Genomic DNA, 24756 nt, shown 5'->3' on the forward strand with positions numbered 1-24756 from the left:
AAAAAAACAAAAACAAATATAAAAAATAACAACATTAAAACCTTCAAATAATAAAAAATAATAAGAATAAAAAAATATTAATGATAAAAAATAATAAAAACACTACAAAAAATAAGTTTAAAAAATAAAAAAAAAATCCATAATAAAAAAGTTAAATAATTTAAAAAGATTTAAATAACTAAACAAAATTTAATAATTAAAAAAATAAATAATTAAAAAAAATGAAATTATTAAAAAAAATAAATAATTAAAAAACAATCTTAACTAAAAAATTTTTAATTTTTTTAAAATAAGTTTGAAAAAAACAAGAATTAAAATTAAAACAGAAAGTAACTAAACAAAAGTTAATAATTAATAATTAAAAAAATACTAATTAATAAACATTAATAATTAAAAAAAATAAATAATTAAAAAACAATCTTAACTAAAAAAAGACATTTTAAAATAAGTTTCAAATAAACAAGAATTAAATAAAAAAATTAAAAAAAGAAATAAAAATTATAAAAGAAAGTAAAAAAAATTAAAAATAACAAAAGAACAAAAATAAAAAAAAATAAAAAAATAATTTTAAAATAAAAAAATTTAATAATTTAAAAAATTAAGTGGTAAAAAAATTAAAGAATTACAAAAAAAAAATAAATAATTAAAACTTAAAAAAAATGTAACAAGTAAAAACATGTAAAAAATAAAAAATACAACTTCGAAAAAATTTTAAATAAATTAAAAATGCTAAACTGATATAAACAAAATATATAATATTAAAAAAAAAATTAAATAATTACAAAATTGTTTAAACAAATAAAAAAAACTCTTTCTTAACTTTTTTTATTTTAGAAAAAGTTTGAAATAAAAAAAATTTAATTGAAAAAGAAATTAAAACAAATTAAAAAATCTTTGAAAATATTAAATACTAAGCTGCTCTACGCTACCCTACCTATAGTTAAACACGATAAATACAGCAACAAAAAAAAGTAGAAATATTACAATATTACATAGAAACATAGAAACATACATATATACACATTAGGGTGCGCATATATATATACATATGTACATATTTGCATCGTTCAACGATCTATGTTATGTTACAAAATCTTCACAATAAATTCGCGTATTTCTTGAGCGTCTCTCGCAAGAGAAATTTATTAATAAGTAAATGAGCGCAAAAAACGAAAAATGAAAAACGGGAGAGTAACAGTAGAAGTAGAGAGTATGAAAACAAGCAACTTGTAGTCTACAGCGCGAAGTTGCGACTTGTGGGCGTGGCCGTTATGCTTATATATACAATTGTATATATATACCTGCCGCTATGCTATATAAAATACATAGACATATGTACATACATGTTGATATATACATATATATGTACTTGAAAGCGTTGTTGTTGCTACGTTTGTATGCGTAGCGTGTATTATTTATAAAAATATATGCAAATCTGCGCTAATACTGATAAAACAGCTCAAACATAAACATCGATTAACGACTTAAGTGTTGCAGATAATACATTTGCTCTTTGTGTTCGTTAATATAATTATTATTTTAATTTGTTTTTTTTTTTTTTTGTTTTTGTTAAATATATGTATATATATAATTTTTTGGTGTGCTACCGTGAAAAAAGTAATTAAGTAATTGTAATAAATATGTGGACAAAATTACAAGCCTTAAAATGTACGTAAGTATTTGTTAAGTTATTTATATATATATATATATTTAAATATGTTGCTAATGTTAGACATTACTCTCATATTATAATTTTTTTTGTAATATTTTTTTCATAATTTTTTTGTTTTTGCTTTTGCAACATAATGTTTGCCTGTGTGTATGTACATATGTACGTTTTAAAAAGTTTTTGAACTTTGAGTAATAAGACCTTTCTGTGATTGTCCATTAATATATGCGAATAAAACACCCTGTATGTGAAATTTATATTGCTTTGTTTTTGTTTTTAATAAGATTAATAAGTTCGATATTATAGATTAAATGTAAGTAATTATCACATGATTCGCATATAGGCAAGAGATTTTAAAGTGAGTGTGTGTATTAACTATTTTTTTGTTTTGCTTTTGCTTTTGTTTTTGTTTATGCTTTGCTTTGCTTTCTTCTTTGCTTGGTTTTGCTTTGTTCAGATTCAATTCTTTCGCTTTGTTAAATATGTACAATTCTTCTTATTTTCATATATAAGTATATATATTTTTGTTGTTGTTTTTGTTTTTTTTTTGTATATTTAAAACAAGCATTTCTATTATTTATGTAATTGGGTAGTAATAAACATTGTCATTGTGGTTCAAAAAATACTGAAGCTTCGTTTTTTTGTTTGTTTTTAACTTTTAATTATACAATAAATTATTAACTTATAAAATTGTATGTATTAAGTATATATGCCCTTGGTTAAATTAATTATTTAATTAATTAATGTTAAAACATCGCTTTACCTTCCACTCTATATAAACATTGTTTCATTGCTGTTTTGGTATTCGTTTCTTTCTATTCTTACTTTTGCGCTGTAATTACCCTCCTTTTGCTGCTGCTTCTACGTTTTCTTCTCATATATTTCTTTAATTTTATTAAATAATTTGTTTCTGCTTTTTTTTAATATTTTTCTGCTTGCGCGGCACTCATAGTCTACTTGCTAAACATTCGCTTTGAATTTTTTTGTTTTTGTTTTTTATTTTAATAATTTTTTGTAACTTCTTTTTTTTACTTTTTTTTGTAATTTTTATTTCGTTATTTTGATTTGATTTCTCTGATTTGGCGTTTTATGTTAACTTAGTATTATTTTCACTGGAGACAAGATTAAGAGGTACTAAAAAATCATCCATCTGATTGAATTCCCCTTTAATCGTACCTTGTTGCAGTTTCTTTTTCTTTAGCAATCCATCTTTTATGATATTCGCCCGCTCCTCATCTATGTGTCGCTTGTACTTCTGCAAAATTGAATATAGTTCACTTATATTTTTCGATTTTATTTACGTTTTTGTTAATTTTAACTGAAATTATTATATTTATTTATTGTTTATAATTTTATAGTGAAATTTTGTTATTGAGAAAGCGTGCGTAATTGTGCGAAATGAGGTTATGTTGAGTTAGTTGATCTTAATAAGGATTTTAAAATGTTAGATTTAACGGAGAAACAGAGAATGGTAGGTGAATAAACAAAAATTAAGAGGAGCACGTAAAATTGGTTAGTTGATAGTAAAAAAAATAAATAAGATAAAAGAATATAAAAAAAGTTTTCCATATAAAGACTTGATTTCGATCAATCAGTTTGTATGACAGGTATATGTTATAGTGAACCGATCTGAACAATATGTTCAGAGTTTTTAGCATTGCTTTGTATAATAAACCATGCGAAATTTCATGAAGATATCTTTTCAAATAAAAAAGTTTTCCATATAACGACTTAATTTGGAAGGTTCATTTGTATGGCAGCTATATGCTATAATGATCCGATCTGAACAATATGTTCGTAGTTTGTAGCATTGGCTTGTATAATAAACCACGCGAAATTTCATGAAGATATCTTTTCAAATAAAAAAGTTTTCCATATAACGACTTAATTTGGAAGGTTCGTTTGTATGGCAGCTATATGCTATAGTAGACCGATCTCAACAATATGTTCGTAGTTTGTAGCATTGTCTTGGATAATAATTCATGCGAAATTTCGTTGTTTGTAAGACAGCTATATGTTATAGTGTACCGATCTGAACAATATGGTTCGTAGTTTGTAGCATTGTCTTGGATAATCGTCCATGCGAAATTTTGTAAAGATAACTTGTCAAATAAAAAAGTTTTCTATATAACGACTTAATTTGGAACGTTTTGTTTGTATGACAGCTATACGTTTTAGAGGTCCAATAACGGCAATTCCGACAAATGAGCAGCTTCGTGGGGTGAAAAGTACAAGAGCACAATTTCAGATCGATATCTCAAAAGCGGAGGGACTAGTTGGCATATATGTATGTATACACATAGGCACACAGATATTTTGGTGTCAAAAAATAATTTTTACCGCATTTGATAACAATAAAATTTAAAAGTTATATTTTTTAAATGAATTTTGATAAAACGCAGAATTTTCTTCATATGAGCTACAAAATGTGCAAAAACTTGCAAATTTCGCAATTCGAAAATCAAAAATCACATGAAAAAGGTCACAAATAATGTATTATTCTGCATAATTCTAGTACATTTACATATTTATCTACACTACGCTATCAAAATAAAATAATTTCATGCATTTCTGCTTACACAAGCGTATCCGCTTGAGCAATATACTCAACCACATACTGTGTATACACTTGTACATACATACATATATGTATGTACATACATGGTACATTCATACCAAGCACACACATATCTACCTAAATCAATAGTCGTGAATGAGTATTGTTTAATGTATTTGAGTGTGAGCAAGAAAAATATTAATATTTAACTTTGCAAATTGTTGTGCTAATAATGACTGGATAAGATTAAGCTGTTAGCAGTTCAAGTTTTTTTAGCTTTCTTTCTGTGGACTGTAAGGGTAATAAATGAATAGTGAAAGTTTGCTGATTAAGAATTTGAAATAAATAAATAAATAATACTGAAATGCACTGAATTCACAAGGAAATGATAAAAATATGTAAATGTGTATAAATCAGATTATATGAAACAAAAAAACTATGTATAGAGTGAGTTATTGAAGTCATAAGCATGCACTTACCGCAAAGGAAAAACCAGATGGCTCTGGACTTTCAACTGTTAAGAACACATTTTGTTTCAGCTCAACGCCTGGGCCACTCGTACCGCAAATAGGCATTTTGCATAAGACTTCGGAAGGCGAACCTGCCCGTTTATTTTCTATAGAGAAAAAGTAAATTATTATTAATTTGGGTTAAAAAATATGTTATAAAAATATTAATACATTAAATGAAAGTAATATAAGCATATTTTAAAGAAAATATTTTAAATATTAGATTTAATATACATAATTTTAAACTGTAAGCATTTGAAATAAATTTTAAAAGCAATAAATTTTTTTTCAATACTTTTGTTTTTTCTTTTTTTTTATTTTTTTAAATTTCTTTTTGTAATATTTTTTTGTAATTTTTTTTTTTAATTATTTTTTATTTTATTAATAATTTTATTTCTTTTTTCATTATTTTATTTTTATGAATACTTTTGTTTTAATTTTTATTTATTTAATTTTCATTACAAACTTATATTTTATTTTTTATTATTGGTAAAAAAAAAAAATAATATTTTATTTAAAACAATTTCCATAAAAATTACAATCTTTCTATATTTTTTAATTCAAAAATCCAAGTAAACATTTTTTATTTTTATTATTCTCTAAGTTAATTTTTTTTTAATTTTTAATCTAATCTTATTTTATTATTTAATTTAATTTTTTTTTATTTGTTAATTATTATTTTTTGGCGTGTCATTTTATAATAATATTTTATATTTTTCTTTTATTTTTTTTTAACTATTTATTAATTTATTTTTATTATTAAACTATTTTTTCGTTTTTTTTTATTAATTATGTATTTTTACTTTTTTATTTTTATTTTTTGTATTTTTTATTACATATTTTTTTCTTTTTTTATTTTATTTTTTATTGTCTTTCAAAATTTTATTTTAATTTAATTAAAAGATTTTAAATAACATGCTGTAATTTCAATAATATTATGTACACAAACTTACTCTTCTTCGACTTTTCACACTCCTTCGGACGTCTCCGCCGTGTGTGTATCGTATCACGTCGCATTGAATGCGGCCTATTTACACCATGCAATTTAAAGTAGAGCCCACACGCATTACACACCATTTCACCACGAATGCTACGTCTCCAAATAGTCGTGGTGAGTGTGCCACAATTGGAGCAGGACATATCCTTTGGATTGCTTATAATACCGGCTGGGCTAGCATTAGCATTCTTGTTGTTCTAATATGCAGAAAGATAAACGATTTGTTTATAAATTATTTGCATGCAAAATAAAAGTCAAACGCATGGCAACATACCTTCTTATCCTGCATGGAGGCAGCAGCAGCTGCTGCAGCTGCGGCCGCCACTGCGACTTGATTATGTGTACTGGCATTAATCTCGAGATTTTGGGCATTAACAGCCATAACATTAGGCAGTTGTTCAATTGTATCATTTTTCGTCGGGCATGTTTGTTTTCGTCGGCATAATTTATTTATATTATCATTCTGCAAAGGCGAAAAATTAATGTTGCAGTTTGTATTAAATAAATTTAATGACTGGGGATTTGCCTTTAGTAATGCCATCGGTTCCTCAGGTACATTCTCAGCCGACAAAGCAGCAGGCGGCGCAGGGAATACAAGCGATTGATGTATCATATGTCGGAGCAGCTGATTGTTTTCGTTGTTTGCTGTAATAGAAAGCACCGATTACTGGTTTGTAATGAAATTTTAAAATATATTATTTCTAATAATTTAAATTAAAAACAAGAAAAAAACGTAAGCTTCGAACACACTGAAGTTTAGTATTCTAAACAGGTGCACTTCTTATAACATTATTCTAATTCTGAACGGTCAGTTTGTATGACAGCTAAATATATGCTATAGTCATTTTTGTCTACTCACCAGCTGATCGGGCAAGTGCCTGCCACAATTGTGTGGTCGCAACATCTGTTGCTTGCTCCTCCGACGTTATACTATCCGGCGTTTTACGTTCATTCAACATGGAACCCATATCCATTTCCAAACGATTCGAATCGGAACTCTCATCGGAGTCTGTGTATGCAGTTGTATTTTCCTTTTTAATAGGTATTGATAATTGGGTACTACTACAAGGTCTACTTCTAATTTCAATTCCTCCTTTAATAATACTTGTTGTTTCTAATTCTAAATTTACAGGTTGTGTGTGTGTTTGTTGCTGTTGTGGTGGTGGTTGATGCTGTTGTTTTTGTTGATGTTGCTGCTGCAATTCGAGTATTGTAGGACGAGTGTAATGTAGTAATTGAGATACAGTTGTTGTTGTAGTTGTTGGTTGTGTATTTGAGAATTCATGTTTCGCTTTTTTAATTGATAAGTCTATTTCCTTTCCATCTTGTTGTGTTGCTGTAACTGTTGCTGTCACAGTTGTTGCTGTAGTTGCTGTTGTCTTTTCATTTGATGGACGTTCATTTTTTATCACAGAATTTTTAATACTTTCATCTGTTGTTTGCATTGAAGGTAGATTTGGAGACTGACGATTCGAGCATGGTGGTGATATGATCACTTTTTTACTAATATCCATAAGCACTGCCGCCGTTTCGAGTTTTTGTTGTAGATTACGAATATTCTCAATATTCGGTAAATTTTCATTTTTCAAATTTATTAAACTATTTGCAATTGTATTTGGCGAAATAAGACCATCATAACTTAACGGTGTATTATTATTCGTATAATACTCTGTGGTCGCACGATTTTCTAATAACATTTCATCCGTTGTTGCCTGACTCTCCGGTACACTTGTTTTCGTTTCACCTGCTGAGCTGGCGGCTTGTTGTAACGGCGGCGGTGGAGGCGGCAGGGGCGGCGCTAATGGTGGTGATAACGCGCGTAATTTTTTTCTCATTATGGGCGGAGTTTTTGAAGAACAAGATGCAGCATTAAAAATATCTTCATTTTCATTTATATTCGATTTATGCAACGCTTTAGTGACTACTGCAGGAGGAGTATGTGTGCTAGCTTCAGCATAATTATCGGCAGTAGCAATTATAGGATTATAATTAGCAAAATAATTTTTTGAGGATTTACTTAATTCGGTTAAAGCCCTTGCTGCCATACGCTCTGAAGAAGACTTGCCGCAAGGAGGCGATTTTAATTGGCCGGCGAAACTAATATCGGGTTCGGCAGAATTCTGTGAAAGACAGTTGAAAGTTAACACACATGAATAATATATGTACATATATTGCGCGAAAACCACAAAATGTTTTACATTTGCGATAAACGTTGCAAACATTCAATTTTCTCTTTTTATCAAACACCGTAATAATTAAGGTTATTTTGTTCTACAAAGGAAAGGCAGAGCAATCCGATTGCAACAGTTTATTATAATTTTTTTTTTCAAACTTACATGTTTCGAGAACTTCGTTAATTCTTTTAATGTAAAATCTGCTTTTTGAGCCATCAATCGAAAGTTCCAAAACGCATTCAATTGTGTTCTGCAGTTATTACAAATAATGGCGGGCAAGCCATCACCTGGTGAAATCTACAAAATATTTAAAAATTAGTATATATGTTTGTATATACATATCTAAACAAATTATTTTAAATTAAATTTTCTAATAGTTATTTCGTTTTTAACTTCACATTTAGTATATAAAAGAAAATACAGCTATATTGTTATCACACAAGGTCGTGCAAAAATTTGGCAACACTACTCTTGACACAGGCTTAATATCGATATTTGCACAACAACGATAACACACAACAACTTTATTTACTAACAAAAGGAGATTCACTGCACGTGCTGTGCTGCACAACTGATATCGCCTGATAATTTCACCATATGTTGATATGCGTCTGATAACTCCTGTCGCAGGCACACATGCACATGCTACATAACATAACACGTTTTACGTTCGCAGTAAATATACACATAACACAATTTTATATATACATATTATATACTTATAAAGTCGATAAAGAGTAAAGTTATAAAATGTATTTGCTGAACAAATAGAAACTTTGGTTACGCAGTAAAACGTGCAAGTAAACCGAATTTTGCATTTTGTAAATACAAATTAGCCGGCAACCCTATCAGTTTAATTATTGTCAGTGGTGTCGTAATCGGATCTCCTACTTATTACGTACCTTTATAGAGAGACAGCTGAGTATTTGAATGGTAATATGTGGTGATGAATCATCATGGTTTTCCTTCTTGAACACCTCCTCTCCCAGAGATATGCCATCATTGCTTTTGCCTTCTTCGTTATCATTGTATAATGTAATCTTGCGTTTCACATGTGTGGCATTTTCTGCTTGTATATGTGGATTAGTTGTTGAAAAGCCCCCCACCTCGTTTATTTCCAATGATTTAGACATCAATTGACTGATTCCATATGTAGAAGTCTCAGTTGTAGCAATGGAAGAAGGCACAATCGGCACAAATGTACTTAGATTATTATCTGGTATCTCTTCCTCACTCTTAAAAACTGGTACAGGGGATAGAGATAGGTTATCAGAGCTACAATCATTTTTTGTGCTGCAGCTACTTTGTGGCCTTCCGAAATGAAGTGATTGGATTTGTCGATGATGTTTATGATGGTGAAACTGTTGGTTGGGGGTATTTTCCGTGATTTCTTTTGCTTCATTTGCAGACCCAAACGAATCATTCGTTTTCGTCGTCGCTGTAGCTGTAGCTGCTGCTGATGATGATGAATTAAATATTTGCAGCACCTCAACGTCATGCTCTTTGACCAAAGTAAGGCATAAACGACAAACTTGAAAGAACTTAGGTGGTACATTACACATAGTTATTGGATTATATGAAATTAATGTTTCACACAATTTAAGCACTTCACAATCTTAAAACAATATACAATGTTATAAATTAATTAATAATATATATAAAAAAAAACAGAACGCCCTTTTTAACGCATCCGAACAGATTCACAATAAAATCTAATAATATGAAGGCGCTATACTAGTATGTTCAGCCAGAACAAGACATTTTGAGACATTTCTCTCACACACAAGAAAATCCAGAGTTTCCGTTACACAAAAATAATTCAACGCATTGCATGCAAACACCAACACATAAAAATCGTGATAAAATCTAAACGTGTACACAAATATATGTAATCACATTCACATTCAGTTCAGTTCAATCTACATATCTTCGCATATAAAACACAACTGGTATATATGCTTTTCTTTTGTGTTTATTGAACGAGTTGACCGAATATCCGCTTTTTTGTTTTGTTGCGAGCGCTTACGCATCTGCATCATATCAAACGTTGTTGCCAACAATTACCAACTAGCGCGTTTCAACAGCAAATCTCTTATCGTCCTTATCACATCTACTAACACTCTATTTACTATCATTAACGGGTATATATGCCCTGAATTTTAATGTTTGGATAGGTAAAAAACACTTTTGAATACTTGTATACACCGATTTTTCTACATTATCAAAAGAAACTATAGTTTTTTGCTTATTTGAGGCAGACCAAATCAATCACCATGATTACAAGGCAACGAACAACACCAATCATGTATAGTATTGCCATGTGCTGGCGTTATTGCGCAAGAACCCTGCCAGCATAGAGAGGCCAACTTTATAGTTGCGCTATTTTTAACTTTCAATCGTTTTTGATTCACGCACACCCTGTTATATTGCTGGATATATCAGTTTTGCCCTAAAATATTCATTGTTTTTAAACAAAAGCAAATAGAAATATATTATAAGTTATTTAGTATAATATTATTTTAAATTTAAAGCGTCATTGTTTATAATTTCAGCTGCGTCTTGTTATTTTGTAAAATTAATGGGGAATGGCTCCCTGTTGTGTTTCGCTCAAGTTATTTGCCAATTGAGAAAGTATGCCAACTTCAAAAGTATTTTTGGCGCGTTTTAGCAACATTCTACTTGTGGAATTTGCCGCATTTTTCAGTTTAATTGGGTGTTGTAAATTGTCTAAAATAATTTGTTTAAAATGAAATCACCAAAGTTATATGTAATTAAAAGGGGTAAGTTTAGCTTTATTACTATTTTAATGGTTATTTTATTTAAAATATGGGCAGTTATTGCAAATTTAATTTCTAAGAAAAGTGCATCATGCTTATGATTACTTTGCCTAAGAAGAGCTTAAAATTATCCCATGCTTTATGGAATGAAAGGTTTAATGTCTAAGAAACTTCAGCATACATAAATATACTAAGTAATTATTATTTTATTTTTTAACAAAATCTTATATGTACATATACGTAAATACAAGTTGTGAAATAGGTGCTTTGTGTATGACATGTGTGAACATGTACGATATAGAACATGATTTTATATACATACATATATAGCTCTTTATGTATTGCATTTTAACAGTTAAGGTAGTTAGCCGGCAATAGCATAATTTCCATTTGCAAAAACTTATAACTTTAATTTCTTAAAAATTGTAGAATTTAATTAGTCATTAATTTTCTACAGATGGGCGTAAAGAAGATATACACTTTGATAAAATTACTTCTCGTGTTCAAAAGCTCTGCTATGGCCTCAATATGGATTTCGTGGATCCGGTAAATAAAATTGACATGTGTTATACACATACATACATACATATGTTATATTTCCAAACAACGGTACATAGAAAGTGCTAATAACCTTTTAATTACTCCTAAAAGGTGGCCATCACGTTAAAGGTTATAAATGGCTTGTATTGTGGGGTCACCACCCAAGAGCTTGATAACTTGGCTGCTGAAATAGCGGCAAGTCTTACAACACAACATGCCGACTATGCAACATTGGCTGCTCGCATAGCTATATCAAATTTGCATAAAGAAACTAAAAAAGTATTTTCCGGTAAGTGTTTTCACAAATTGTTTTTCACAAAGTTGAATAAAGCTTAAAAAACTCACAAACATATGGTTGCATGAATAACGTAAATATTCACATTTTCTTAATTAGATGTTATAAGTGCGCTCTATTTCCACGTGAGCGACGAAACGGGATTACCAACTCCTATAATATCCGACTTTCATTATAATGTCGTAAAGCAGCATGCTGATCGCTTAAACTCTGCCATTATTTATGATCGCGATTTTGGTTATAATTATTTTGGTTTTAAAACACTTGAACGTTCCTATTTGCTAAAGTTGAATGGCAAAATTGTTGAGCGACCACAGCATATGTTAATGCGTGTTGCCATCGGTATACATGGCGAAGACATCGATGCAGCAATCGAAACTTACAACTTGCTTTCCGAACGTTATTTTACACATGCTTCTCCAACGCTTTTCGCTGCTGCCACTAAGCAGCCGCAATTGTCATCATGCTTTCTACTGACCATGGTGGACGATTCCATTGATGGTATTTTCACATCTGCACATCAATGTGCATTGATTTCCAAATCTGCTGGCGGTATTGGTCTAAACGTACATTGCATACGCGCAAAAGGCACTGCAATTGCGGGTACAAATGGCACATCAAATGGTTTGGTGCCTATGCTGCGAGTGTTCAATAATGTAGCACGCTATGTGGATCAAGGTGGCGGTAAACGGCCAGGTGCCTTTGCCATCTACCTCGAACCATGGCATGCTGATATTTTCGAATTTTTGGATTTGAAGAAAAACACTGGTAAAGAAGAGCATCGTGCCAGAGATTTGTTCTATGCCTTGTGGATACCTGATCTATTTATGAAACGTGTAGAAGCCGATGAAGACTGGTCGCTAATGTGTCCACACAAGTGTCCCGGTTTACATGAAGTATGGGGTGAAGAGTTCGAAAAGTTATATATGAAATATGAACAGGAAGGTCGTGCCAATAAGAAAATAAAAGCACAAAGTCTTTGGTTTAGCATTATTGAATCGCAAGTGGAGACCGGCACACCATACATGTTGTATAAAGATGCTTGTAATCGAAAGAGTAATCAACAGAATGTTGGCACAATTAAGTGTAGTAATTTATGTACCGAAATTGTGGAATATTCGGCACCCGATGAGGTAGCTGTGTGCAACTTGGCTTCGATCGCCTTGAATATGTTTGTCACACCCGAGAAAACGTATGACTTTAAGCGCCTCAAAGAAGTCACAAAGACTGTTACACGTAATTTGAATAAAATCATAGACATTAATCATTATCCCTTGCCGGAGGCAAGGAAATCGAATTTCAGACATCGTCCCATTGGTATTGGCGTACAAGGTTTTGCTGACGCTTTGATTTTAATGCGTTATCCATACGAAAGTGAAGAAGCATTCCGTTTGAATCAGCAAATATTCGAAACTATTTACTATGGCGCATTGGAAGCCAGTTGCGAATTAGCTGAAAAATATGGCACCTATGAAACGTATAAAGGTTCACCCGTTAGTAAGGGTATTTTACAGTATGACATGTGGGATAAAACACCAACTGATCTTTGGAATTGGACCGAATTGAAGGAGAAAATTAAAGAAAATGGTATCCGTAATTCTTTGCTGCTTGCGCCCATGCCAACTGCTTCAACTGCTCAAATTATGGGCAACAATGAGTCATTTGAACCGTACACTTCTAATATTTATACACGTCGTGTGCTTTCGGGTGAATTTCAAGTTGTAAATCATCACTTGTTACGCGATCTAACCGAGTTGGGTTTGTGGGATGATGATATGAAAAATAATATTATAACCAGTCGCGGCTCCATACAACATATTGAATCCATACCACAGCACATACGCGATCTATACAAAACTGTTTGGGAGATTTCCGTGAAAACCTCGATTAAAATGGCTGCAGATCGTGGTGCATTCATCGATCAGAGTCAGTCGTTCAACATACACGTGGCTGAGCCCAACTATGGCAAGCTTACTTCTATACATTTCTACGGCTGGAAGGCAGGTCTCAAGACGGGCATGTATTATTTGCGTACGAAACCAGCTGCAAATGCTATACAATTTACTGTGGATAAAAGCCGCAAGGAGACGAATGGTGAAATTAAAGCTCAGCCTCCGGTAGATGAAGCTGGTTCACCCAATCGCAGCCAAAATCTGGCGGATATGGTTTGCTCACTGGAAAACAAAGATGCCTGTATGTCGTGCGGTTCATAAATTATTTTTCTTATGATTATAAAATAATCTTATGTTTGTATTATGAATGTTTTGAAAGTTTCGAAATAAAAATTTAGTGTTAAGTGTAAGTTATTAAATAGCAGTTGTTTGCTTTGTTTAAGAGGAATTTCGAAGTATTTTTTGTTTGCACGAATTTTAATAAATACAGCCTCATTTGTAATCTGCAGTCTAATTCACGTTCATACAGACAGACGGGCATCACCAATCATTTATATATACACATACGATTTCCAACGTTTCCTACCATTTAGGATATAAAAAAGGTAGTTTAATTTTTAAATCATATTTACTTTTTATTAATGCAATACAAAATCTTAGGTGTTAGCATATTTATCACAAAACTGTTGTGTCTTTTATCTCATTGCACAGAGTACACTTTACATTCCTATGCTTATTTGGTCAATGAGTCACATCAATTTGTTATTTTGGCTAACGTTTTGCTTAACAAATTTACAACTTTTTAATACAATGCAAAAAAATAATAATTTTTACTCTTCTCCACCGGTCAAATAATTATTCGTGACATAATTAATAATATTTGAGGCACCATTTTCACCACTCCAAGCCTAAAATAAGCGCTTCAACAATACCAACACCAATACCGCCAAGTACATCTAATATATAATGCCGTCTAAGTAAAATTCTTGACAAACACACACCTAGTGTCCACGAAAATATGGCCAACCATAAATTCTCTGGAACTGGATTTATCACAGTGAAAAACATGTATATAAATGCCGATCTGGACGCATAGCCTGAAGGAAAACTAAACTTATCACGTCCCAGCATATCTGAACACATTGTTGGTCGCCGTCGACGAAACATTGCTTTCAACACAGCAATTATGATAATATCTAATATTAGACCAAATAGCAGTGTGAACTGCATTTGGTAAAGTGATTCGTTATTAGCTATACAAATAAATGCTATCCATCCAGCCAACCAAGCAATGCCGTTGCATGATATCTCCAAATATTTGCAATATGGCCGTAATTTGTAAACTGGTATACATAGGAATACAAATGCAACTAATGTTTTTGTACATAACTCATCTAGTTTAAGAACTACGCCGAGTGCGCCGGAACGTTCCTTGGTCCCCTAGAAGAGATAAGTGTAGATAGGTATTTGTGTTGGCAGAAAATATAATTATTTAAAATTATTATAACATTACTCGAATGTAGGCAACATTTGCTTTCAAGCTACTATTCCCAATAGACTAATAAACAGTACAACTATAACATCTAACTAAAACTGATTTACCGGTATCTTAAGGAAAACTCTGTTCTGAACAAAATCGTGCTACATTTTCTTCACATCTTCTTTACTGGCGGAGACACCGCTTACGCGATTATAGCCAAGTCAACAACAGCGCGCCAGTCATTTCTTCTCTTCGCTGCGAGGCGCCAATTGGATATTCGAAGCGAAGCCAGATGCTTTTCCACTTGGTCCTTCCAACGGAGTGGAGGTCTTCCTCTTCCTCTGCTTCCCCTGCTGCGTCGAATACTTTCAGAGCTGAAGCGTTTTCGTCCATCCGGACAACACGACCTAGCCAGCGTAGCCGCTGTCTTTTAATTCGCTGAACTATGTCAATATCGTCATATATCTCGTACAGCTCATCGTTCCATCGAATGCGATATTCGCCGTGGCCAATGCGCAAAGGACCATAAATCTTTCGCAGAACCTTTCTCTCGAAAACTCGTAACGTCGACTCATCGGTTGTTGTCATCGTCCAAGCCTCTGCACCATATAGCAGGACGGGAATTATGAGCTACTTGTTGTTCGTCGAAAGAGACTTTACTTTTCAATTGCTTACTCAGTCCGAAGTAGCACCTGTTGGCAAGAGTAATCCTGCGTTGGATTTCCAGGCTGACATTGTTGGTGGTGTTAATGCTGGTTTTTAAGTAGACGAAATTATCTACAACTTCAAAGTTATGACTGTCAACAGTGACGTGAGAGTGAAGTCGCAAGTGCGACGTCTGTTTGTTTGATGATAGGAGACATTTCGTCTTGCCCTAGTTCACTGCCAGACCCATTTACGTTGCTTCCTTGTTCAGTCTGGAGAAAGAAGAACTAACGAACATCGGCATACGTCAGCAGCAGCTGTACACCTCTTATTAAAGATTGTATCTGCTCCATTAAGTTCTGCAGGTCGAATAATTTTCTCCAGCAGCAGATGGAAGAAGTCGCACGATAGGGCGACTGCCTTGTCTGAAACCTCGTTTGGTATCGAACGGCGCGGAGAGGTCCTTCCCGATCCTGACGGAGCTTTCTTCACATCTAATATATATTATAATTTAACATATAAAAACAATCAAAAGACATTCCCACACCTAGCGATTCCAGGTGTTGGACGGACATTACTCAACGAATACGGCACCAACGTTTAAAATAACGAATCACGTAGGAAAGGAGTGTCAAACATGTATTTAATCAGTGCTAATATAAAACAATAATAATGTTACAAAATACACATTTTATCCAAAAATTCACCTACCATTATATTATTGTTTATTTACAAGTATATTTTGCACCTTTGTTATTACAAATTGTTGCAAATCTTTAATAAAGTGAAGGCGCAAAGGGTGGTCATAATGAATTAAAATAAGTGTGTTTAGTGTTGGTTAACTTATAAAATTGAAGATAAAAGTTTTAACTGACCCTTCAACAAAATTGTTAAGAAATTAAAAAAGTTATATATATGTACGTAATTTGGTAAATGTTCGAGCGCTCGAAAAAAATAACCCTAGTCGGTCAAACACCGGGGTTTCCAAAATTCTTCTGTGTCCAACTTCTTCTTCTTTCTGCAATAATAATGAATTATAAATTTTCCTATTATGTATTTCTCATTTTTTCTAATTCTTGTTCACTCTTGAATATCGAGAGTATCGATAATTCGAAAACGATCAGTGCATGAATCAATGTGGCCATTCGAATTTACAGCAGTGATGCCATAATTTCTAACCTTGCCATCTTCGTTGAAGTGAAGTGATTGAGAAGTTTTTCACATTTTTATAAATATAACATAAAAACCAATTTCTCTTATTGATTAACTAAACAACATCAATAATTACGTGTATATAATTGATAGAAAATATCTTTTTAACTTCTAAAGACGTATTAAGTGTAAAAGTAAATTTTAAATTTCGGAAAATACGAGTTTTTTTTATATTAAAACAAAGGAAACATGGCTTTTAAAGACACGCGCCATACATATTCGGAAAGTAGAATTAAAAACGAGTATTTTAAGACATTTCCCGCGAAAATTGGTGCACGTTTTCGGAAAAGCTTCTCTCCTGAACCAGAGAACTTAAAGCATAAGGAAGGTGCAGGTTCGACAGCGAACATTTCGCTCATTTGCTGCAAGACCGGCATAAATCAAAAAACGTGATTTTTGAGTTAATGCTGCAGAATTGTTCGTTATATCATACTTCATGTTGAGTGAAAAATTCATATGAATACCTCTTATATGCCCCGCTTGAGAAGAGGTGTAAGGTTGGAGTCACCGTGTAAGGTTGTAGTCAGCTGAAAACTTTAAACGCGTTTTCTGGAGAATCGATTTTTTTGACTTATGCCGGTCTTGCAGCAAATGAGCGATTTGTTAGATTTGTAGTAAGGAATTCACCTCATAACCACAGAAGTCACGCTGTGAAATGTTAACATTTTTAACAGTTCTCCACATACTCAACAGAGAATATGAAGAGAAATAAATATACATACACATGTGGCATGTATGCCCAAGCAGAGAATATGAAGAGACATAATAATATGTACAGCTGTGTTCACGAAAATAGTAGTGCGACAGCACATAACACTCCAATCTTATTGCTGACATGTTCTATCTTGCAAATTGAACATTTCTACAATACTTTCGTAGAACAGAATATTGTTAACAAAAAAACACCAAAATGCCGTTATCTTTATTTTGATTTGCTATCTTTATGATATATTTCTATATTTGCACCAAAAATCTCTTGTTCATTAAAATAGTAGTGCTTGACGGGAATAGTTGAAAAAAAAAAATAAAAATTTTTTTATTTTTAATTTTAACTGACATCAAAAAGTGTATTAAAATAATATAGTAATTGTGTGATATAAATTTATTGAAACCGGTCTTTATTTATTGTTTAGTGGGTTGAAAAAAGCATTGCTCAATCAAAAAGCGAGAGTTAATTGGTAACTTGAGAGATCAGGGCAAAACATATAAATAAATCGAAGAAATTATTGGTTGCACTTCTCCGATGATATTTAATGCTATTCATCATACTATTAAGCCGGAAACTTGTGGTGGTAAGCGCAAGACTACATTTCTGGAGGACCGACGAATTGTGCGATACAGCAAAGCAAAGCCTTAGGCGTCGTCAAAAATAATTAAAAATGAATTGAATCTACTGGTCAGTGCTGTCACAGTTAGCCGAAGGCTAATAGAAGCTAATTTACATGCAGGAATCCGAGAAAAGTACCCCTTTTGACGAAGAAGCACGTCAATGCAAGAATAAAAGATTGCGAAAGACCATATGTATTGGCCCGTCCAAAAGTAGCACAACATTTTATTTACGGATGAGATAAAAATTGTTTTTTTTTGGTGGTATAGGCTCCAGGCAGTGTGTTCGTTGTCCCCCAAACACAGAATACCACCCAAGGTGCATCACAAAGACTTTTAAATATGGTGGGCTAAAGACTATGGTGTGGGCTTGTTCGTCGTATGCTGGCGATGGTCCAATCTCTTTGATCAGTGGCATTATGGAACAAGCAGTGTACATTAATACATTGAATGATGTAATGCTACCGTATGCTAATTGGAAAATGTAGTTAAAATGGACATTTCATCAGGATAATGATCCTAAACATACGAGCAAACTAGCTAATCAGTGGTCTGCATCTGAAAACATCTACTTGATACCATGGCCAGTACAATCTTCGCACCTAAACCCTATCGAAAACTTATGAGGCGATGTCAGGAGAAGTGTAGCACCAGCAAAACCATCGAAAAACACAGAGCTTTGGCAAGTGTTTAAGGAAGCATGGGCTGAAATCTCTGTGAGGCGTTGTAAGGACCTTATTGATTCCATGCCACGCCGATGCCTAGCTGTTATAAACAACAACGGATTTACAACAAAATATTAGGCCTTAGGAAACATATTAAATATGAAATATTTACTGTTACTTTCATATTCTTAGTTTTATCGTCTTTTTTAATAGCCACTACTATTTTCTTGAACAGCATAATTTTTCAATTTTATTTTAATTTAATAACTGTATGTAAACTAAAAAAAATTTATGGTAGATAAAACTGTAAATATATCATACATTAATTAAAAATTAGGTTTTTTATAACTTTCTAATCGAATATTCTTCTTATCATGTGGTTTTTCTGTTAAATAGTTAGTAGCCACCGGCACTACTATTTTCGTGAACACAGCTGTACATACATACATATGTATGCATGCTCCTTATGATACTCCCGACAGCATTGTGATATTTTCATGCTTCAATTTTTGCTTTCAACCAGGGTATCACATGTATGTTAGCGCCAGCTAAGTTGAAACCAAAGCTGACACCAACACTATAGCGCTAAGTCAACAATTACAAAGAACTGGGAAATAGCCCAGACGCGCGCTCAGCAAAATCGTCAATTTCAGCAGTGCAATATCCGGCATGCGCCGATCAAAATTCTGGATCGACCTAAAAAGGGAATAAGCAAAATAAAACACTTGCAACAACATCCGGCATGCGCCAATTGCCAAGTGCTGACGCAGGTAGATTTAGGCAATATTAAGAATATGTTAATTAGTATTAAGAGTTAGTTGTTAAGTTGATTTCGACTCCTGACCACAAAATTTTAATTTTTTGACTTTATAACAAGTAAGTCATTAATTTGTATGTGCAATGTATGCAAATACATACATATGTACATATACATTTTTACATAATATGCAATACTAATAAATATCATGTATTTGTATGAACTTCCGAACAAATAATGCACAAGCAACAAACATACATATGTGTACACATGTGAATATGTCACCAACAAAAAATTTAAACATTGTTCTACAAAAACAACAACTGCCTCAAATAGCATAAGCGTGCCAAGTCAATATGGCAGCCGAATTGGCGAAGCCGAAAAGTAGTAAATTTTACAACAAAAACGATTTCATTCATAAACACAGGTTCATATTCCACAAACGACCTCAAATAAAATAAAATAAATAAATAAATTCTAAGAAAGAAGGGAGAAAAGTGCCAACATAGGAGTATATGTACATATGTATATACATTCATACATATTTACGCCTAGTTTGAAGGCGAAGCTGTTACAGCGGCAAGGGAAGCGGTGACAATCGTTGGCCATTCGTTTATTTTTTTTTTCGGCACAGCTTGGATTTTCTACCAGGAAAGCAATGTTGTGATGCTTTGTCGTCGCGGCAGTGCTTCGACAGATTGACTCTTGGCTGACCGTGACAACGGAGATGCGAAAGATGCGTGCGGCACTTGTTATTATGAATGTATGTACATATGTATGTGGCTCGCATTTGCTTTCGTAAACATAGAGACAAATGTGCCAAAGAAATAATATACATATGTACATACATATGTATGCCATAGAAGTTCTATTGGTACAAATATGGAAATGATAACAAAATAATGCGAATACATATGTATATTTCCTGAAGGTCATTAATTTTCTTTGAAGAAATGAAGTTCATTTGGCACATCTTCACTTTGTAATACTCAAAATAAATACAATTTATTTCAAATAATAATTTATTTAAAATTATTTTTTATCTAAATTTTCACGATTTTGTAAAAAAATTTAAATTTTTACCTTTTTTTTTTAATATATTTTCTTCAAAGCATTTCTCTTTATTCATTCTCGCGTGAGATCAGTCGTTTTACATATATTTCTGCCAGAGAACGTGCTCATTTCTGCTAAATAGCAGCGAGAATGGTGAATTCCTTACTACAATTCTATCAGGTCTGTTAGCCGCCCAATCGAACCATCATACAGAATTCAATTTGCACCTTCTCTATGCTTTAAGTTCTCTGGTTTAGAGTTAGTTTATACATTCTCTGTATAAATTAAGTTTTTGTAAAGAAAACTTTTTTATTTGATAACCTATCATCAATAAGACCGGCACGGAAAACGGTACAATCTCCGGAATGGAAACTTTTTTATTTGTGAAGGGTATTGTAGCTTCAGTGTTATCGAACATTAAGTTTTTCATGAATTGTTTGAAAGGGACATTATCGAAAATTTAAATTATTTTCGAAAGTGTTAAAATTATAGTTTTTGTTGTTTATGACTATAGATTTCAAATAAGGCTGTATTTATTAAAGTTCATGCAAACATTTCAAAACTCCTCTTACACAAAGTAAACAACTGCTATTTAATAACTTACACTTAACACTAAATTTTTATTTCGAAACTTTCAAAACATTCATAATACAAACATAAGATTATTTTATAATCATAAGAAAAATAATTTATGAACCGCACGACATACAGGCATCTTTGTTTTCCACTGAGCAAACCATATCCGCCAGATTTCGACTGCGATTTGGTGAACCAACTTCATCTACCAAAGGCTGAGCTTTAATTTCACCATTCGTCTCCTTGCGGCTTTTATCCACAGTAAATTGTATAGCATTTGCAGCTGGTTTCGTACGCAAATAATACATGCCCGTCTTGAGACCTGCCTTCCAGCCGTAGAAATGTATAGAAGTAAGCTTGCCATAGTTGGGCTCAGCCACGTGTATGTTGAACGACTGACTCTGATCGATGAATGCACCACGATCTGCAGCCATTTTAATCGAGGTTTTCACGGAAATCTCCCAAACAGTTTTGTATAGATCGCGTATGTGCTGTGGTATGGATTCAATATGTTGTATGGAGCCGCGACTGGTTATAATATTATTTTTCATATCATCATCCCACAAACCCAACTCGGTTAGATCGCGTAACAAGTGATGATTTACAACTTGAAATTCACCCGAAAGCACACGACGTGTATAAATATTAGAAGTGTACGGTTCAAATGACTCATTGTTGCCCATAATTTGAGCAGTTGAAGCAGTTGGCATGGGCGCAAGCAGCAAAGAGTTGCGGATACCATGTCGCTTTATATTCTCCTTCAATTCGGTCCAATTCCAAAGATCAGTTGGTGTTTTATCCCACATGTCATACTGTAAAATACCCTTACTAACGGGTGAACCTTTATACGTTTCATAGGTGCCATATTTTTCAGCTAATTCGCAACTGGCTTCCAATGCGCCATAGTAAATCGTTTCGAATATTTGCTGATTCAAACGGAATGCTTCTTCACTTTCGTATGGATAACGCATTAAAATCAAAGCGTCAGCAAAACCTTGTATGCCAATACCAATGGGACGATGTCTGAAATTCGATTTCCTTGCCTCCGGCAAGGGATAATGATTAATGTCAATGATTTTATTCAAATTACGTGTAACAGTCTTTGTGACTTCTTTGAGGCGCTTAAAGTCATACGTTTTCTCAGGTGTGACAAACATATTCAAGGCGATCGAAGCCAAGTTGCACACAGCTACCTCATCGGGTGACGAATATTCCACAATTTCGGTACATAAATTACTACACTTAATTGTGCCAACATTCTGTTGATTACTCTTTCGATTACAAGCATCTTTATACAACATGTATGGTGTGCCGGTCTCCACTTGCGATTCAATAATGCTAAACCAAAGACTTTGTGCTTTTATTTTCTTATTGGCACGTCCTTCCTGTTCATATTTCAGATATAACTTTTCGAACTCTTCACCCCATACTTCATGTAAACCGGGACACTTGTGTGGACACATTAGCGACCAGTCTTCATCGGCTTCTACACGTTTCATAAATAGATCAGGTATCCACAAGGCATAGAACAAATCTCTGGCGCGATGCTCTTCTTTACCAGTGTTTTTCTTCAAATCCAAAAATTCGAAAATATCAGCATGCCATGGTTCGAGGTAGATGGCAAAGGCGCCGGGCCGTTTACCGCACCCTTGATCCACATAGCGTGCTATATTATTGAACACTCGCAACATAGGCACCAAACCATTTGATTTGCTATTTGTACCCGCAATTGCAGTGCCTTTTGCACGTATGCAATGTACGTTCAGACCAATACCGCCAGCAGATTTGGAAATCAATGCACATTGATGTGCAGATGTGAAAATACCATCAATGGAATCGTCCACCATGGTCAGTAGAAAGCATGATGACAATTGCGGCTGCGTAGTGGCAGCAGCAAATAGCGTTGGAGAAGCATGCGTAAAATAACGTTCGGAAAGCAAGTTGTAAGTTTCGATTGCTGCATCGATGTCTTCGCCATGTATACCGATGGCAACACGCATTAACATATGCTGTGGTCGCTCAACAATTTTGCCATTTAATTTTAGCAAATAGGAACGTTCAAGTGTTTTAAAACCAAAATAATTATAACCAAAATCGCGGGCATAAATAATGGCAGAGTTTAAGCGATCAGCATTCTGCTTTACAACATTATAATGAAAGTCCGATATTATAGGAGTTGGTAATCCAGTTTCGTCGCTCACGTGGAAATAGAGCGCACTTATAACATCTAATTAAAAAAATGTAAATATTTACGTTATTCATGCAACCATAATTAAGTTTTTTTTAAGCTTTATTCAACTTTGTGGGAAAAAAATTTAAAAAACACTTACCGGAAAATACTTTTTTAGTTTCTTTATGCAAATGTGATATAACTATGCGAGCAGCCAATGTTGCATAGTCGGCATGTTGTGTTGTAAGACTTGCCGCTATTTCAGCAGCCAAGTTATCAAGCTCTTGGGTGGTGACTCCACAATACAATCCATTTATAACCTTTAATGTGATGGCCACCTTTAGGAGTAATTAAAAGGTTATTAGCACTTTCTATGTACCGTTGTTTGGAAATATAACATATGTATGTATGTATGTGTATAATACATGTCAATTTTATTTACCGGATCCACGAAATCCATATTGAGGCCATAGCAGAGCTTCTCAACACGAGAAGTGATTTTATCGCTGTGTATATCTTCTTTACGCCCATCTGTACAAAATTAATAACTACAGTTAAATTCTAAAATTTTATAGAAATTAAAGTTATAAGTTTTTGCAAATGGAAATTATGCTATTGCCGGCTAATTACCCGAACTGATACATACTTAAGTACATATGTAAGTACATATGTTCTATATATCGTACATGTCCAGACATGTCATACACAATGCACCTATGTACATATTTCACAACTTGTGTATACATACATACATACGTATTATACGATTTTGTTAAAAAATAAAATAATAACTGCTATGGGATATTAATGTAAAACCTTTAAACCTATCATTCCATAAAGTATAGGATAATTCAAAGCTCTTCTTAGACAAAGTAACCATAAGCATGATGCACATTTTCTTAGAAATTAAATTTGCAATCACTGCCCATATTTTAAACAAAATAACCATTAAAATAGTCATAAAGCTAAACTTACCTCTTTTAATTACATATAATTTTGCTGACTCCATTTAAAACAAATTATTTAACACAATTTACAAGAATCAATTAAACTGCAAAATGCGGCAAATTCCGCAAGTAGAATGTTGCTAAAACGCGCCAAAAATACTTTTGAAATTGGCATATCTCGGTATATACAATGTACACTAGAGCAGGGGTGGCATATTGCCCGTTCCGGCACGACTAGATGAGGGGGTCATCGCGGGTGAGAGTAACGTATTTTACCACACCATGCTTACAAATGAGAGCGCGCGCATACACACATATATGGGAGTTGCACTGTGGGTAATAACTGTAAAATTGCCTAACAGTTTTATGTTTCTTTGTAACTACCAAAAATTTATAAAATGTAAGACAAATAACAAAAAGTATAATAAATATTTTATTTTAGTAATATTTTTTTTAATATGTCTTTATAACAGCATTTAATTTAGTTTATTTGACATAATAAATTCTATGTTTGG

The 24756-nt window shown here is 32.9% G+C and overlaps 4 protein-coding genes across 6 annotated transcripts; 1 reads left to right on the top strand and 3 right to left on the bottom strand.

Moving 5' to 3' along the window:
* Positions 1-1917: 1917 nt before the first annotated feature.
* Positions 1918-10216, bottom strand: LOC105225063 (uncharacterized). Of its 3 annotated transcripts, none has more exons than XM_019989818.3 (9): positions 9971-10216; positions 8809-9521; positions 8069-8203; positions 6592-7852; positions 6259-6377; positions 6007-6195; positions 5689-5929; positions 4706-4842; positions 1918-2924 (listed from the first exon to the last, which is right to left on the bottom strand). In XM_019989818.3, the coding sequence occupies exons 2-9, from the start codon at positions 9466-9468 to the stop codon at positions 2757-2759; spliced, it is 2910 nt and encodes a 969-aa protein (XP_019845377.2). In that variant the 5' UTR covers positions 9469-9521; positions 9971-10216; the 3' UTR covers positions 1918-2756. The 3 variants fall into 3 exon arrangements, with proteins under 3 accessions (XP_019845377.2, XP_011201686.2, XP_019845378.2); XM_011203384.4 differs by having other exon boundaries at positions 8809-9447; positions 9971-10215; XM_019989819.3 differs by having other exon boundaries at positions 8809-10216.
* A 321-nt stretch (positions 10217-10537) lies between these two features.
* Positions 10538-13829, top strand: LOC105225087 (ribonucleoside-diphosphate reductase large subunit). The gene is made up of 4 exons (XM_049460922.1): positions 10538-10686; positions 11141-11229; positions 11335-11512; positions 11618-13829. The coding sequence occupies exons 1-4, from the start codon at positions 10653-10655 to the stop codon at positions 13729-13731; spliced, it is 2415 nt and encodes an 804-aa protein (XP_049316879.1). The 5' UTR covers positions 10538-10652; the 3' UTR covers positions 13732-13829.
* A 190-nt stretch (positions 13830-14019) lies between these two features.
* Positions 14020-16589, bottom strand: LOC105225086 (polyisoprenoid diphosphate/phosphate phosphohydrolase PLPP6). Its single transcript, XM_049460960.1, is given in 3 exon segments — positions 14020-14316; positions 14318-14850; positions 16247-16589. Coding segments are annotated over 3 exon segments (612 nt in total). The 5' UTR covers positions 16250-16589; the 3' UTR covers positions 14020-14240.
* Positions 16590-21139: 4550 nt separating this feature from the next.
* Positions 21140-24427, bottom strand: LOC125779622 (ribonucleoside-diphosphate reductase large subunit-like). Its single transcript, XM_049460923.1, has 4 exons — positions 24270-24427; positions 23737-23825; positions 23455-23632; positions 21140-23351 (listed from the first exon to the last, which is right to left on the bottom strand). The coding sequence occupies exons 1-4, from the start codon at positions 24301-24303 to the stop codon at positions 21238-21240; spliced, it is 2415 nt and encodes an 804-aa protein (XP_049316880.1). The 5' UTR covers positions 24304-24427; the 3' UTR covers positions 21140-21237.
* Between the last annotated feature and the right edge of the window lie 329 nt (positions 24428-24756).

This window comes from Bactrocera dorsalis, chromosome 1 (genome assembly GCF_023373825.1).
Source record: "Bactrocera dorsalis isolate Fly_Bdor chromosome 1, ASM2337382v1, whole genome shotgun sequence".
NCBI lineage: Eukaryota > Metazoa > Arthropoda > Insecta > Diptera > Tephritidae > Bactrocera > Bactrocera dorsalis.

Coding starts and splice junctions, on each gene's coding strand:
- LOC105225063 (XM_019989818.3), bottom strand. CDS start 9,468: ATGTGTAATGTACCACCTAAGTTCTTTCAAGTTTGTCGTTTATGCCTT. Junction 5,930..6,006: donor CCTCCATGCAGGATAAGAAG/GTATGTTGCCAT, acceptor TCTGCATATTAG/AACAACAAGAATGCTAATGC. Junction 2,925..4,705: donor CATCTGGTTTTTCCTTTGCG/GTAAGTGCATGC, acceptor TCAATTTTGCAG/AAGTACAAGCGACACATAGA.
- LOC125779622 (XM_049460923.1), bottom strand. CDS start 24,303: ATGGAGTCAGCAAAATTATATGTAATTAAAAGAG. Junction 23,633..23,736: donor ATATGGATTTCGTGGATCCG/GTAAATAAAATT, acceptor TTACTCCTAAAG/GTGGCCATCACATTAAAGGT. Junction 23,352..23,454: donor AACTAAAAAAGTATTTTCCG/GTAAGTGTTTTT, acceptor TTTTTTAATTAG/ATGTTATAAGTGCGCTCTAT.
- LOC105225087 (XM_049460922.1), top strand. CDS start 10,653: ATGAAATCACCAAAGTTATATGTAATTAAAAGGG. Junction 10,687..11,140: donor GTTATATGTAATTAAAAGGG/GTAAGTTTAGCT, acceptor AATTTTCTACAG/ATGGGCGTAAAGAAGATATA. Junction 11,513..11,617: donor AACTAAAAAAGTATTTTCCG/GTAAGTGTTTTC, acceptor TTTCTTAATTAG/ATGTTATAAGTGCGCTCTAT.